The sequence below is a fragment of the Pseudophryne corroboree genome, chromosome 7 (assembly GCF_028390025.1).
Source record: "Pseudophryne corroboree isolate aPseCor3 chromosome 7, aPseCor3.hap2, whole genome shotgun sequence".
Lineage (NCBI taxonomy): Eukaryota > Metazoa > Chordata > Amphibia > Anura > Myobatrachidae > Pseudophryne > Pseudophryne corroboree.
The window spans coordinates 412,604,769-412,621,745 of NC_086450.1; the positions used below are offsets into that span (position 1 = coordinate 412,604,769).

Consider the following 16,977-nt stretch of genomic DNA (forward strand, 5'->3'; position numbering starts at 1 on the left):
TACAGGCTGAGTGGAAAAGTTGGTTGGAATAAGGGCCTTCTATGTTATTTAGAATAGGTGACCCTAATAAAGCAGCAATAAAATAAAGGGGTGTAAGAAGGAACAGTTTAGGGCCATTAATTACTGTGCAGAGAAGTGCATGACTTTTTTTTTTTTTCACCAGCTGCGTGCAGCTCTGGGTCTTATACTAAACTTTTAATGGAACGCATTTTGCACTACCATGTTTCCCTTTGGTGTACTCCTAGCAATGCAATAAAAAGCGTCATGCAGTCAAAGCAGCAATTTGTATGAGCAACAGTTCCTATGTTCCCACATACTTGTGATTACTTTAAGCCATACATGAGGCCAAACTGAGCAGTATTTAAGTTGAAGTACTAAATAATTTAAAGTGGAGGCAGTAGTTTGGAGATTTTATGTGACACTATTGCACAGTGCGTCTCTTCAGATTTTGGGGGTCATTCCGAGTTGATAGCTTGCTAGCTACTTTTTGCAGCCGTGCAAACGCATAGTCGCCGCCCACTGGGGAGTGTATATTTGCTGTGCAAGGATGCGATCACATGTGCAGCCGAGCGGTACAAAAATAGTTTGTGCAGTTTCTGAGTAGCTCAAAACTTACTCGGCCCTTTGCGATCACTTCAGCCTGTCCGGTCCCGGAATTGACTTCAGACACCCGCCCAGCAAACGCTTGGACACGCCTGCATTTTTCCAAACACTCCCAGAAAATGGTCAGATGACACCCACAAACGCCCTCTTCCTGTCAATCTCCTTGCGATCGGCTGTGCGAATGGATTCTTCGTTAAATCCATCACCCAGCAACGATCCGCTTTGTACCCGTATGACGCGCCTGCGCATTGCGGTGCATACGCATGTGCAGTAGTGATCTGATCGCTGCGCAGCGAAAAACGTCAGCGTGCGATCAGGTCGGAATGACCCCCATTATCCCTTTCCACACATCCAGCCACACTTCTAGTTTGCAGAGTGGTCTCCTCACAGTGGAGCGTAGGCATTCTTCCCAACTGCAAGACAATTGAAAGCCAAGCCATTGCGGCGCAGTCTGTTGTGAGTAGTCATCGCTACCTCTTTACTCCTCTGGAAGCTTGCCACTTTTCCACTACTGTATCACCAATCCTAGATGAACGTTGCTCTCACTGGACTATTTATTTTTTCTATTATCTATCTAAATGGGACATGAGTTTGTCTATTATTAATTTATACTCAAATGCAGTGTTTTTCTGGAAGTTGTTAGTGAATGGGTGTGGTGTGTGTGTGTGTGTGTGTGTGTGTGTGTGTGTCTGTGTGTGCGTGTGTGTGTGTTGCGTGGTGTGGAGGGGTCAAATCATGGGCCACATGGGCATTGGCCTGAAAATGAGAGAAGGGCAGGAGCTGTGACCAGTGCTGTACTGGTATGCACATCCTCTTCACCAGGCATGTCAAACTCATGGCCCTCCAGCTATTGTGAAACTACAAGTCCCAGCATGCTTTGCCAGCATACCTTCCACTGATCAGCTGGCAAAGCATGCTGGGACGTGTAGTTTCACAACAGCTGGATGACCATGAGTTTGACATGCCTACTCTACACTATCAGCCTCAAGACTTCCCTAAACATGTAAAAGTAGAAAAACTGCATACGTTTAAAAGGAAAATACAGTTTTTATACTTATGATTTATGGCTGACAGTGAGGCCAGCTGGGAGGCTGTCATGAAGATGGGCCTATTTTTATGTGGAGGCCTGTAGCTCCATCTGCCCCATTGTTAATTTGGCCCTGTGGGCAAGGAGTGACAAATGAAGACAAAAGTTCCTGTTCCAAGATATATTACTTATTGGGGAATATAGTTCAGGTTGGTATGGTGGGAATAACGTCAACGTGAAATCTTTTACCAAATACTGTATATCAAAAGTCATTTAAAGGTGATCTCTTAAAAACCAGTTATATAAGAAATCATTTGAAAGCCTCTGAGGCTGTAAGGCCCCTTTATCTGGCGGATTACCAGACAAATGGTTCTTAAAGCCTTTAAGGTTTGTATTTCAATATAGTTCTTAAGTGTTACCTCTAAATCATATTATTTGCTAAAGTTCTTTCCCAGCCTCTGTCTACAGTACAGTACAGAAGATGCACCTAATATTAATATCATGTCAAACTAATCACTAATTGTAATTGTTCTCCCATGGCTACTGTAATCGGGGACACTGCCCCTTGTTACAATGGCAGATCGCTATATCAGAAAGTCCTTGGCTTTGTAAGGTTGTTGCCTGTAAGTTTGGATACACTGAAGAAAAAGAGATGGGTTAATAAGAGCTGTCTTCTCTGACTGTGTAAACTCCCTCTCTACTTCCCACCATTTATTGGAATGACTTAGCTGGGTTCCTGTGGGCATTCATCCTGATTGAGGTTTCACAGCCAGCTCATTAACAGCTGCTTCCCATGGGTTTTCAGCAACAATGAAGGAGGGGCAGGGCCCCTGGGACAGATAAGATATCAGCTCTGAGGAAGGAGCTGTAGGTTCAGTACCAGGGACAGCAGCAGAGGCAGTAGGAGTGACAGCAAAGTGGTAGCTTGGAAAATGATCTAGTGACCTTGACGCTGGCCAGCTGGAGCCTAACACTTGTCCACCAACTGACCTCTAATGAAAGACTGAAACACCTCTAACCAAGGACTACAGGATAATGGGCAAGCATCGCGGCTTTTCCAGACATTTTAGGTTTGTTTTCCTTTTTCCCCATAACAAGTAAATTATGCATTATTGAAATGGACAGGATTGTGTTTATAGTAATGGAGCGCTCTTAGCAATTGTAGATGTTAAAAGGATAAAGAAAGTCCATTCTTGCTTGGCTTTTAACTATAAATTGCTCTGTAGAATGTTTTTGGTATTAGAGGAAGGTCAATGGTCTTCGGCTCTTAGTGAGATTGATGAAGTACAGTCATAGTTACCAGGATTTGGATATATACAGTAGGATAGGTTCTTCTCTCAGGACTTACGTTTGCACCTTGCCCACTTTTCATTAACTAGCTCTGCTGTATGTACTGTATGATTATGTTTTATGTATGATTTGTTATACGATATGTCCTGCAGAGTTTCATGGTGTTCCTACAAGTAAACATGATGAACGATCCAAGCTGTACGTCTATTATGTTTAGTTTCAAGCGACAAAAATGAACTTGCAGTTTATATGATATTGTTATTCAGGCATAAAAGTTAAAGTGTTATTATGACACTTGGGCTTTGGGAAGTAAAGCTATTAAACTATGCATAAGAAATTATATGTTTGTTCTTTGGTATTGTACCCACTGTAAGAGAGGAGCTTCTATTATCTCAGTGGCGCTCCAGTTCTTCTGGCTTGCCACCTCCTGCCTAATAATGACTTGTGAATGCTGCTCATTAACTGAAGGAGAGAGGTGATAATATTCCTACAATACTGCATCTGCATGAATGGAAAATGTCACATTCGTCATACTTCTGAAATGGGAATATATGTTCAGTTACCAGGCATCCAGCAGCTGTACACTTGTAATGCAATCCGTCAATTAGTAATGAGTGGAAGTGTTTAATGGGAGCTTAATGATTAGTGGAAGACGCCAAATGTGCCCTGGGATAGAGATCTGATTAGGATTCTACCCTGATGGAATGTGAGCTGTGTAGACCATGGAAAGGAAATAAAAAAAAAGCTTAAAACATCAAATAAAGCTCTTTCCTGTTTTGTTTTGTAAAGCAGATTTGAGGTTATGTTAAAATGACGACTTGTCAAAAACAAATCACAAGACACTGCCAGCCTTGTACTCTGCATGAACCTTGCAGTATCCGGGAGAGACAGATTCTTTTATCCTTTGATCTGAAAATACCAAGGTGGCAGACACAGTAGATGCTGCCTGAGTGATGGCATGTGTATGCTTGCAAGCTGGCTTTTATCTCGCTGCTGGGATAATTATACGATGAGACTCGCTCTGCCAAATCTTCTGAGCGGTCCTCCTGCTCCCTGTGGAAATGTCGGCACCGCTGGGAGGAGAGGAAAGCGGAAGAGATGAGTGCAAATTAAATGCTTGGGAGTTAAATGGTGTAGCAGAGCCTGATTGAGGTGAAACAGGACATGAGATGAAGAAAGTCATTGAAATAAACTCAGGCAGGCCAAATAACACTATGTAATACTGTATCACTACATACTATGGGGCTGATAGATGGACGCAAAGTGGCTGCTTTTTCGGGTAGTCGCAGAAGCTTGATTTACGAATTTATATTAATTTGAGATTCACTACAACTAATGCAGAATCCGTGTGACTGCAAGCGGGAAGCCGCGTTGCCCACTTATTTTACGGCAACCGCTGCAACCATCATCTCTTGCACCAGCCCTTATGCTATGTGCAAGAGACTGACCAAGGGGTCTATGTACTAAGACTTGGAGAGAGATAAAGTACCAACCCACCAGCTCCTGTAATTTTTCAAACCCAGCCTGTAACATGGCATTTAGGAGCTGATTGGCTGGTGCCTTATGTCCGTCGGCTTTATCTCTCTTAGGGGCATATTCATTATCACTTAAATGTCACAATTTCTACACTCCGCAGGAGATGTAGAAATTGCTACATTCATCAAACTCCGGAAAAGCATTTTTGAAGAAGAGTTTGACTCTGAAACTGTTCACCATCCTGAGATGGCGAACAGCTTCCAAACCTCTGCAGAAGCTGCCGTATACACGGCAGCTTGTGCAGCAGAGGGGAAGGGAAGACTGGAGGAAGTGTTTAAACGCATGTGTATCAGAGCTGTACAAACAGATTTTGTGCAGTCTCTGCGCAGCCCATGACTTACTCAGCTGCTGCGATCACTTCAGCCAGTCCGGGACCGGAATTGACGTCAGGAATCCTCCCTGCAAACGCATAGACATGTCTGTGTTTTTCCAGACACTCCCTAAAAATGGTCAGTTGACACCCACAAACGCCTTCTTTCTGTCAATCTCCATGCGATCGCCCGTGCGAACGGATCCGTTGCACAAACCCATCGCTGAGCGGTGATCTGCTTTGTACCCGTGCGACACCTACGCATTGCGGTGCATGAATTACCCCCATTAACCAGACAGTGCTGCGTTCATACAAGCCGGGCTGCCCAGTACAGTGCCGACAGGGGAATCAGTACTCTGGCGGTGGCTTGCGCATGTGCAGTATGAGGAAGGCCTTATGGACTCCTCAGCTGCAGGGGAAAAATATAATTTTTCCAAAAACTTGCTTCTCAAAATTAGCAGTTTTTCAGAAATTATGTATTTCTTAGAGAGGAATGATGAGTAGTGAAAAAAATTGTGAAATAAAAGGGTGAGGATTGAAAACTAAAACTTCTCATTTCACAATTTTTTCATGATGAATATGCCCCTTAGGCTTAGTATATAGACTTCTAAGTTCATTCGGACTTGCACATGAATATATTTACATATGAGCGCGTGTTGTTTTGCTAAACTTCACCATTTGCGTCCGTACACGTAGACACCTTCGAATGACAACCAGCCACAATATACAATATACTGTATCTGCGATGTAGCTAGTATATTTATAAAGGGATACATTGATTATGGGAATCTCCTATATAATAGCCCAGATCTATCACTCTGTGACTGTGTGGATAACGCTGGGCGTGGCTAGGAGCTCTCATCAGGTTAGCAGCAGGTCTATCACACTCAGTCCACAGCTGATTGGGCGAGAAACGCCCTCCCACAAAGGTTACATCCAATGGGAGGCTCTGCCATTTGGCTGCTGTGTGTTGTTCTCAGAGCAGGATTAACAATGGGGCTGATGGAGTTGTAGCTCCAGGTCCACACCCCAAAATGGGCCCACTGCATCTGCAGCAACATACCCACCAATAATTTACACATAAAAATCGCTACAAATATGAAAAGGGGGCATGGCCAAGGGTACAGTGGCGTGGCCACGCCCCTTTCCCTATACTTTCAATGGAGGTTTGGAGAGCCAAAAATCGGTACAGATCATAAAAAAAGGTACTGTACCTGCCAAAAAGGTACAGCTGGAGGGTATGCCACTGCATCTGCAGCAAGTCTCTGCGCTGTAGATAGGGGGGGGAAAAATCCTTTTACTGCAGCGTCCTATGTCCTGCTGCCAGTCCACCTGCCCCCTCCGGCATCAACAATCCCCACTCCCTAGCTGCGGCACAGGTGGAACAAAAGCTGCTGCGGCCAATGGCATAGATGTGTATGAAAGCGGCGCAGCAGAATGCTTTCATAGCCCTCCCTGCGCCGCATACACTCTGAGCCCCGGAGCCTCCTCTGCGCGTGATGTCACAGAAGTGCCTCCCAGCCACAGCCGCGCCCAGATCCCCAGAGGCCCTGACTCCGCAACACAGCACCTGGGCTGCCGGCCTGGAAGCCCCGAGATGGCTAATGTAACAGATAGAGTGGGTGATATCCAATGTAAATCAATGTGTAAGGTGACAGTGCTGTGCTGTGCTGTGCAGTGGGTGTGCAGTGTCACTGACACTGCACAGCACTCTCACCTTTTAAATTGATTCAGCAAGCCACTCAGTTCTGCCAGCCAGTCACTATTGTTAGTGCCGGTGTCCCAACGTGCCGCATTACAGGGAAGTAGACGCACTAAATAAACTACAGCTCCCAGCAGCTCTTAGTGCAGAAGCATTCTGGCACTAAGGGCTGCTGGGAGCTGTAGTTTATTGAGCGCATCTTCTTCCCTGTAATATGGCGCGTTGGGACACCGGCGCTAACAAAAGTGACTGGCTGCTGTGCGAGTCTCCGCGAGAGCCACTGCCAAAGGGAGGACAGCAGCTTAGCTACTTCCAGGAGGAGAAGCAGGAGAAGCATTACCCACCCCTCCCCCACTCGCAATACCTCCGGGTCCCATTTGCGGCACCCCCACATACTCCCCCCCCACTCCACCACCCGCGTTGGCTCCGGACCCCTTCCCCACAGGCAGCACCCCCGCCCCTCCCCCACCCGCGGTGGCTCCGGACCCCCACCTGCGGCACCACTGCCCCATCCGCGGCACCCCCGGACCCCCTCCCCCATCCACGTCTCCCCCGCATCCGCCACTCTCCCAACCACAGCACCTATTAGGTTATTCATCAGGCCCTGCGTGCGCTGTTCACACCATTGCAAGGGGCTACGACCCCTTAACCATCGCACGCCCTTTGCCCCTGCAATATTTTACCACTCACACAATTAAAATTATTGGAGGTAATACTCCATATAATATAAATATTGCACGCCACAAGGGCGTGCAAGGGTTAAGGGGGCGTAGTCCCTGGCGCGATTAATCACCTAGTTGTAACTAAATTAGCTGAGTACTGAAAGAGGCAAGTACAAAGAAGTGAATGTGGGCATATTGGTTAATTGCCTCTAGAAATATGGATGGCATGGGTTATTAAAGAAATGTATGTGATTGCATGTGGATAACATAAGCTGTATATTAGTTGGGAATATGTTATAATGCAACTACTTGCTTTAAAAAGAGGGCAAATAGTGAATAACCAAGGTTGAGTTGAAAGATGCTTAGGACAGGAGGGTTTTATAAAATCGTGGTGAGAGAGCGTATCTTGTGCACTATTTTCTGCATGCCTCTGTATTTTTAATTGTTTAATGTTTGAATGTCCCTTATACATGTTTGTGTACTAATAAACTGGGTCTATAGTATTTTTTGAAATGATATTATAAACAGTAAGAATTGCGTTGTTTATTCATGAAAATACCTAATTTATTTTTTGAACAATTCTTTACTATCTAAACAAAACAAGTTTTAAGTTTAAGTTAGCGTTAAATACATAGCATGCTCCCAAATAAGTATTTTATTATAAATTGCAAACCTCATAGGCTAAGCAATGTCTCATACATAGCATGCATATATCATTAAATCGGAATATACATAGGCCCTTACCTCAAGCTCACTTGTCAGGGTCATACAGTACTTGCAGTATTTGGCACAAAATGAGTAGAAGGCCTAGGTAGCCCCCCTTATAGACATAGACTCTGTGCTACCATCAGAAATGGCCATAGTGTAATCTGCCACCACTAGGATTAGAGGATGTCTGTTGGATGGAGGACAAGGAGATGTCTTGGAGTGAGACGTGCTTGTTGGATAGGTAAAGGAACTAGATAGAAGTAGTCAGGGGATGAGTGTACTGGTACAAGTTAGGATAGAGGATGAGGAAATGGATAGATTAGAGGTTGGTGGAGGGGAGAAGTAGCATATTGTTTGGTAGGGGATGAGGATATGGATAGATTAGCAGTTGGGGGAGGGGAAAAGTAGCATATTGCTGGATAGTGGGATGGGGAAATGGATAGATAAGTAGTTTGGGTAGGGGAGAAGTGGTATATTGCTGGGTAAAGGATGAGGAAATGGATAGATTAGTTGGTGGGGGAGGGGAGAAGAAAAATATTGCTGGGGAGAGGATGAGGAAATGGATAGATTAGTTGTTGGGAAAGGGGAGAAGTGGTATATTGCTGGGTAAAGGACGAGGAAATGGATAGATTAGTTGGTGGAGGATGGAATAATTAGTATATTGTTGTGTAGAGGATGAGGAAATGGATAGATTAGTAGTTGGTGTGGGGAGAAGTAGCATAGAGCACTGGGTAGAGGATGAGGAAATGGAAAGATTAGTAGTTCGTGGAAGGGGAAGTAGTATATTTTTGGATAGGTGATGGGGAAATGGATAGAGTAGCAGTTGGGGGAGGGGAATAGTAGCATATTGTTGGATAGGCGATGAGAAAATGGATAGATAAGTAGACAGGAATAAGGGAAGTTGAAGAGTGTCCACACAGATATTCTAGTGTCGCATGTCACATTAATCAGTGCAGTCTCCTGGTGTGTTCTGGTGGTATCACATTGCGACTAAAACGAATTTTCAGCAAAACAGACACAAAAAAGATGACCATCCCTAGCTGAGTCTCCCGGGATATGATGCATGATCAGGGCACATCTGAGATAGATTAGCAGTCCTGGGATGAGAGTAGTGGTAGATGACTGGATAGGAGATGGGTAATAGAGAGAGCAGTAGTTGAGGGAAGGGAGAAGTAAATTCTATGCAACTTGATCCTGCCATTTTTAGCACTGTGCGTACTCCAGAGCTGAGCGTACACATCTTCATTACATCTCCAATTGTGGCTGAATGGGCATAACTGGTTGGTAACTGGGAATTTGCACATAGGCTAAACTTAGTGAGGGTGTACAGTGTAGATGTAATTGTGTGTATGCAGAGATCCTTCTGTTCTCTGATGCATTGTTTGCACCATGGATATGACTGGTGCAAATGTGCGCTGGTATTGATGACAGCTGTGCGGTCAAATAGATGCGCACAATACGGCAGACTGGGGAATATACGCATTTAGCGCCTTATTCTCAATGCATCTTTTGGAGGTTGCACGTCTGCAAACACCACAACAAAGCACTTTGCTGGCGTACAGCCATACGTCTGAATGCGCAGGACTGAGACTCCCACTTTCTACGTCCCTAGATGCTGAAATACAACATGGTGCGTCTTTAGATGCACTGTGAAAACAAGTACCATGGCAGGTGCAGATTATCCATCTGACCATGGCCTCCTATGTGAGCAGATTCTGCATCTATGACCACAGCCACTGTTAGCGACACACCACGATATGCCTGCAATACTCCCGTACCTGCAATACTCCCGTAAGTTGCAACATCTCCGAGCATCTCTTTAGCCACCCCCTGTTACCTCCCAGCCACTGCCCAGGAACGCCTTATACATTTATGTACCGTGTGTCAAACTTTGTACTATGACTCTCTGCAAACAAAATCGTTACACATGAGCAGACGAATACATTGCACCACTGCGTCTGACATCGCCAGTGCATCCAAATCAGAATCAGGCCTGTCGTTCCAGTGTAATTGCAGCTGACTTGCATGTAACTCTGAGTCTGCTTGTTGCTATAAGAATGTCTGGATGTGCATCATTCCAAAATGTTCTCCATTATTTAATGGGTAAGCAGAACCTCACTAATGCCTGTTTCTCTAAATTGTTCTTCCTGCAGAATATTTATCCCCAAGAAGCACCGGCAGCGTTTTGACCATGTCGTGTCCCAGAGTCTCATCAGTAAGATCTGCCGATCCAGGAGTGAGCGCAGCAATCGCCTGCGGAGGAGTCGGAGTGAAGACCACCATGAACGGCTACTGGTGTCTACAAAGGCTGCTTCCATGCCGCACTGCCAGGACGAGCTGGGCAGAGGACTGAAAAAGAGCAGTTCTCTCATTGCTGGCAGCGGGGGCACTGGCAAGCCACATAGGTGAGCCTCTCAAAGTTGTCAATTAAGCACAGTGGTGGAGGCCATTTTGTGGGCTCAACCAGTATTTTTGAGATCAAAGACTGTTAATCAAACCTTCTAAATAGGACAAGTGGAGATGTTGTCCATAGTAAGCAATCACATTCTACCATTTATCTAGTATAAAATTATAGCTATCATTTGATTGGTTGTGATGGGCAAAGCCTCCACTTAGCCTATTACTTTAGTACTTCCTAGTGATTTTATAGACTGAATATTACTTCAGACCACAAAATGGCTGCATCCAGTATGCGTAACTGAGGGTTGCACTGTATACAGTATATCTATGTTGGGGGAAGTCTACAACATCCCTGACCTCATGTCAAATGTTGATTCTAGGTTCCTGTTGTGGCTGGTTCTGTGGTGCAGTGTCTAGATCAGGCATTCCCAACCGCGGTCCTCAAGGCACACCAACAGTGCAGGTTTTAGTGATATCCAGGCTTAAACACAGGTAACTAAATTAGTACCTTAGTTATTTTGATTTAACCATCTGTGCTGAAGCCTGGATATCTCTAAAACCTTCACTGTTGGTGTGCCCTGAGGACCGTGGTTGGGAATGCCTGGTCTAGATGCTTAATCAGGGTCCACACACAGCTTTCCAGGCAAATAAATGCAAATAATGTTTTGCTGACAGCGTAGATGAGACAGAAAATAAACAACCTATACCTCACTCAAGGCACAATATCACTTCTTCGCCCCTCCATAAATTGGACAACTAGTATGCATTACAAAGTTTCTCTTAAAAGTCCCAATCCTGGACTTCCGGGGGCGGGGCCAGCTAGCATGGCCGCTTTTTAATGTGGCTCCTCCAAGCTCCATGAGGAATCCCTCACAATCCTTCCCTTCTGCGGGACCCACTGAAGGGAAACTTGTACCATCTGGCAGCTGAGCTTTCCCTGACCAGAGGGATGCCAATATTGTGCGGGAGACCTGTATATTACCCCGGAGTCAAGCCATCGGATCTGATGGCCGGCATGACCCCCAGCGTGTTGATGGCGCGAACTGGCCTCCACCTGTAACCTGTGGACACTAACCGGAACCCGACCCCTGACTCCGTACCTGACCTGGTCTCTGTGCTGCCGCGGGGAACCCTCATCGGAGCGGGACGCGTGGAGACGCGGGCGCACATCCGCTCTTGCCTGTGACCCCTGCTGGGACTGGGAGCGCGCTATCCACAGCGTCCGGCTGACCGCCGCTCACCACTCCCGCTTCCGCAACTGTCTACAAGCGGCAGCGGGGCACTGCTGCCGCTCTCAGTGAGGTGCCTGGAACCTGCATCCCTTGGCACTTGTGAGACGGGAGACTCGGCGCGGATGACCCGTGAGGGGAAAGGCGCCTCTACGCTGGTGTCCGGATCTATTCTGGTGCAGTCTGGGGTCCTGCTGCTGCACAGCCGCTAGCCACGCTCCTTCTACCGCGGTGAGCCTGCTCCTGCCGGGATTGCACATTAGGCTGACCGATGCGAGGTCCCTAGAACCATCTCCACCCTGTGACTTCTACGGCCTCCTTGGCGACACTGACGGGGATCCTGCTTGCCTGCACTGGATGGCGTGCTCCTTCTCCCCCAGGTACTAATATTGTGTGTCTACCCCACTTCCTTTCTTTCTCCTTTACTAACAGACCCTGGTCTCTTCTCCCCCTTCATCTTTGTTCCGTTCCCCCCTATTGTGTTTTCCAACTCCCCAGCATCATCCTTCCTAGCCCACTCCATCTTCCCCTCTGCTTTGATTTTCACTCTTCCCCTGCTCATACCTACACCCATACTTTCCTGGCACTGGGGAATTATTGTGCTCTCACCTACAATTACTACTCGGACGGGTGAGGTTGCGGTTCTACATCTAGCTGCAAGACCTCTCCCTGAACAGTTGTTCTTGCGATTGCAGGGGACTGCTAGGTGGCTGCCATTGAGAAGAGTGCAAACTGACTTTAACCGGACCTTGCTTATTTATCCAACTCCCCCGGCACTTCCCCAAGGCGAAGAGGTCATTTGCCTTTATTGCGGTGACTTTTTGTGTTTATTTACCCTGGTTTTCTACTGGACTTCCTTTACTCGCATACTCTGAATTCTGTCATAACCATTATTATTTTTCGACTACCAGTTCCTCTCTCTTCTTATTCAGGAGTCCAGAAATTTTACTATATACAGCAACAATGCCACCTTGTGGTTGGATAGTATAATTTTTCCTATTGTTATACTGCAGCCTTATCTTACTTTGACTCACCTATTTCTTTTACTCTTAATTGTGTGGGGTTCTGGAATTAGGGGTGTATGACCTAACTGCAACCGCTTTTTGGGTCTCAAGATTTGGATTTCAGTTATTACTCAAATTATTATACCATTGTCCTTGTACGCATTCTGTGGCATTATGCCTCGGGTAATTCTCATTCTAGTATTTACTGTTTGACCTCTAGGATGTAAATCTGTAGACTCCCTGGAGAGCGGCCTCTTCTCTACTTGTTATATCACTCCCGGGCTGGAACTACCTTACCCCTTGATACTCTGACGCTTGGATTATTTATCTTCTGGCCTGGTGTATGGACAAGTTTCTTAACAAGTCACTGTCCTCACTCCCGCCCAGAACCACTCGTACTATGGTTAGCCCCAAAAAACACCAGCGAAGCCTGGCCCCTCCCCACCTTCACCACAAGGTGGTTCCTCCCCCGTACATTCCACTGGGGAGAGGGGGAGACCTCCTACACCGTCTCCAGACGTGGCATCGGCGTTACTCGATGTATTGATGCCGAAAATTGAGGAGAAATTTGAATTGCTCATGCCTATGATAGATGAGAAACTTCAGAGTTTCCTCCCCAAATTTGAGGTTAAATTTGACCAGCTCATGCCCAATATTGACAAACGGTTAGACAAATTACAAACATCTCTAGATTCAGCCTTGACTTCATTGTCTGATCATTCTAATAGGCTGGGTACACTGGAACAACGGGTTAGTGACGTTGAAGACGACTTACAAGCCATACAGTCGTCCAACACATCCACTATGGCCTCCTATCAAGCGCTTGCCGACAAAGTAGATGACTTAGAAAATAGTCACAAGCGAAATAATCTTCGCTTTGTAGGTATCCCTGAACAGGTTAGACGGTCGGCCCTGATAGATTTTATTAGTATACAACTGGTCGAGGCGCTCAACCTCCATAGCGACATGGACGTTCCACGTATTGAGCGAGCTCATAGGTTAGGCCTGAAACGTGAGGGTCCTGATAGGAGACCCCGCCCAGTGATTGCTAAATTCCTGGACTACCGCGACAAGGAGAAGATCTTGGCTGCTTTTAAACGGAACCGTGACTTGGTTATTGAGGATCATCGTATTCTCATTTTCCAGGACTTCTCGGTCGCGGTGGCCCAGAAACGTAAAGAGTTCTCCCCGCTCTGTAAGTTCTTGGTTGATCATAACAAGCGCTTTGCATTGTTGTACCCGGCTAAATTAAAAATCACCAAAAATGGGCAGACATTTATTTTTGATAATCCGACTGAGGCCCGGGCTCACTTACAGCCGACTCGTCAGTCTGGGGACTCCCCTACCCGGTCACATTAATGAACCTTTCTGGCTTTTTTGGAAACTGAGATGGTACGCTCTCCTGTATTTGTGTTAATTAACACACTTGGTTATATCATTTGTATGTTATTTTAACAACTGTTATGATGTTTATTTTCTATGTTTGGTTATGCTTATGTTTATGCTTGCTACCTCCTGAAATGAACTTCAGGGGCTGGCGCCTTGTTTGTTTGGAAGGGAAAAATTGTGAAAATTTTCTGTTGAAGCTGACTATTTCTTGGTTATACCCATTGTATACGGTCTTACTTTAGGTATTGGGCCCGGATCCATGCCTTCTATGCACCCTTGGGGTTCACCCTGCTTGCTGGGACAGGGGTGACCCCGCGCTTGTTAGATATACCCACGTTTGTACGCATCCACTGACTGGTATAGGATGACGACTTATGGTCCTGGGCCACGTGGCTCTCTCCAACAACTGCCCTGTTCCATCACGATCACCTCATGGAATGTGGGGGGTCTTAACACCCCAATAAAACGCAAAAAAGTGACCTCCGCCCTTAAAAAAACCTCAAGCCTGATATTGTCTATATTCAGGAGACGCATTGGAAGAGGGGGGAAGATTCCACACTACGTGATGGGTGGGTGACTGTATCTCTGCGCCATACCGCACCAAATCACGTGGAGTGGCGATAGTTTTTGCCCGACGCCTTCCCTACACTATCTTGCACACGGACCTAGACCCGGAGGGCCGTTATATTCTCATGGACGTTCAAATATATGACGCTAAGTTCACTCTGCTCAATCTGTATGCTCCCAATACTGAACAACCGGCTTTTTACCAACGTGTTTCGCAACTTCTTCATAGTAGAAGCAATCACGAACTTATTATAGGCGGTGATTTCAATACAATCTCGGACCCTTCGGTTAATAAATGCCCGACTCCAATTAACCGAATGGCCCCCCAGTGGGGTCAGATTTCTCGATTACTAGCGGATCACTCCTTAGTTGATCCATGGAGGTTGTTTAATCCCACTGACAGGTCTTACTCGTTTCACTCGGCGGTCCATGGGTCCTTCTCCCGCATAGATTATATACTGCTGTCCACGCCTCTGCTCTCGCACACTATGGATGCCCGGGTGGGAGACATTGCTGTTTCTGACCACGCACCGGTGTCAGTTACGCTTAGCGCTCGCTCCATGGGCTCACGCCCTCTCTTCTGGTGATTCCCCTCATACCTTTATCACTCGGAACAGTTCAAACGGTTTCTCAAGTTGAAATGGGCGGAGTTTTTGGATGATAATCTGGAACACTGGGACAACCCTGTCTTGTTTTGGGAAACGTCCAAAGCGGTGATGCAGGGGCACATTATGTCATATGTAGCGAACAGAAATCGGGTAAATAAGGCGCAGCATGATGACCTGTTACACACGATGCAGTCACACTTAGCAGAGTATATCGCAAATCCTAACTCCCTCACTCACAACGCCTATATTGACTCTCATCGCCTGTATGACAGTTTTTTAGTAGCACAAGCTCAGCAGAAACTTGACTACACTACACAAAAATATTTTCGCTGGGGAAACAAAACGGGGACTTTACTAGCAAACATGACCAAAAGCTTTAAGCGACGTGGCCACATTTCTATGATACGTGACAATCGCACTGATGTCTTACACACTCAAAATGCGGACGTTGTGCGGATGTTCCAGGACTATTTTCGTCAGCTTTACACACCGACCTCACATGATCCGGCTTTGTCGGCCAAACTGCTAGACGAGGCAAATCTCCCTTGTATAACACCCCTACAGCGGGAAGATTTAGAGAGGGCGATCACAGAGGAGGAAATTGCTAAAGCCATCTCCTCTATGCACCTAAACAAGGCGCCAGGACCGGATGGCTATTCTGTTGAATATTATAAACTCTTGCATCACGATGCAGTCCCGGCATTACATGCCTTATACAGACATATTCAATTAGAGTCTCCTTTATACCCCACTTTCAACCAGGCTTTTACAACTCTTATACCAAAACCCAATAAAGATCATTCCCTACCATCCTCTTACCGACCCATCACACTTTTGAACGTTGACTTCAAAATTTTGGCTAAGATAATGGCGGACAGACTCCAATCCTTTTTAGCGTCTATGCTCACGGACCATCAACTGGGTTTCACCAAGGGCAGACATTCAGTGAAGGGGATTCGCACCGCCATAGCTGCGTTTGTGGCGGCGAGCCTCCAGAATGACACTCCGAATATGCTTCTGAGCCTAGATGCGACTAAAGCATTTGATATGGTCTCTTGGCCCTATCTCTACGACATATTAGAAAGAAGGGGCTTTGGACGGACATTTCAATCCTTAATAAAAAATTTCTATACCCAACCGTACACTTCATTATTAATTAATGGGACTAAGGGGGACAACATTGAGCTCACCAGAGGGACAAGACAGGGTTGCCTACTTTCGCCTTTGCTTTTCAATTTAGCGTTGGATCCCATGTTGCGGGTCCTCCAGAGTTCATCCCAATTCAGGGGCATCAGCATTGGCGTGGCAGAGGTAAAGATATCGGCATTTGCTGACGACGTCCTCTTATTTTTGTCAGAACCAAGGAGGGCCCTGGGACCGCTGATGGAACGTATCAGAGAATTTGGGCAGGTGTTGAGGTTCGAAGCCAACTTTGAAAAGTCCACGGCCCTGTATTTAAAGCCGGGTTATGCGCACCCGGCTTGGTTCCGGGAGACCCCAGTTAGTTGGGCAACCAAAGCAATTACTTATCTAGGGGTACAGATCCCAAAAACTTTGAACAACTTGTACAGTCTTAATCTGAAACAAATTGTGTGCAGTATGAGGGAGGATACAGAACGCTGGAAACATCTTAAAATTTCATATCTGGGCAGAGTGAACTTGGTAAAAATGATTTTATTCCCTAGACTTTTATACCCACTACAATCCCTTCCTATTTTACTGTCTAGGAGTACTACGACAGAAATTAATAAAATAATGCGCACTTTCATTTGGAACGGTAAACGAGCGCGTATTAGTTTGGTGAAACTGCAGCAGCGTAGACACAATGTAGGTGTAAATCTACCCAATGTATTGGAATATAGTTATGCCTCCCACTTACGTTACTTGAGAGATTGGCTACATGGTGGAAATCTGTACTCCAATACGGCCCTGGAGACTGCCT

At 46.1% G+C, this 16,977-nt stretch overlaps 1 protein-coding gene across 9 annotated transcripts in view; it reads left to right on the plus strand.

Annotated features, from left to right (window-relative positions):
* Positions 1–16,977, plus strand: part of GRID2IP (Grid2 interacting protein) — a 316,826-nt gene that overhangs the window by 207,518 nt on the left and 92,331 nt on the right. For 8 of the 9 annotated variants that reach the window (XM_063934719.1, XM_063934722.1, XM_063934721.1 and 5 more), the window contains one exon: positions 9,992–10,243. In XM_063934719.1, the coding sequence (XP_063790789.1) occupies positions 9,992–10,243 (252 nt within the window). Of the gene's footprint in view, positions 1–2,519; positions 2,701–9,991; positions 10,244–16,977 lie in introns of those variants that run through there. The other variant, XM_063934726.1, reaches the window with a different exon arrangement.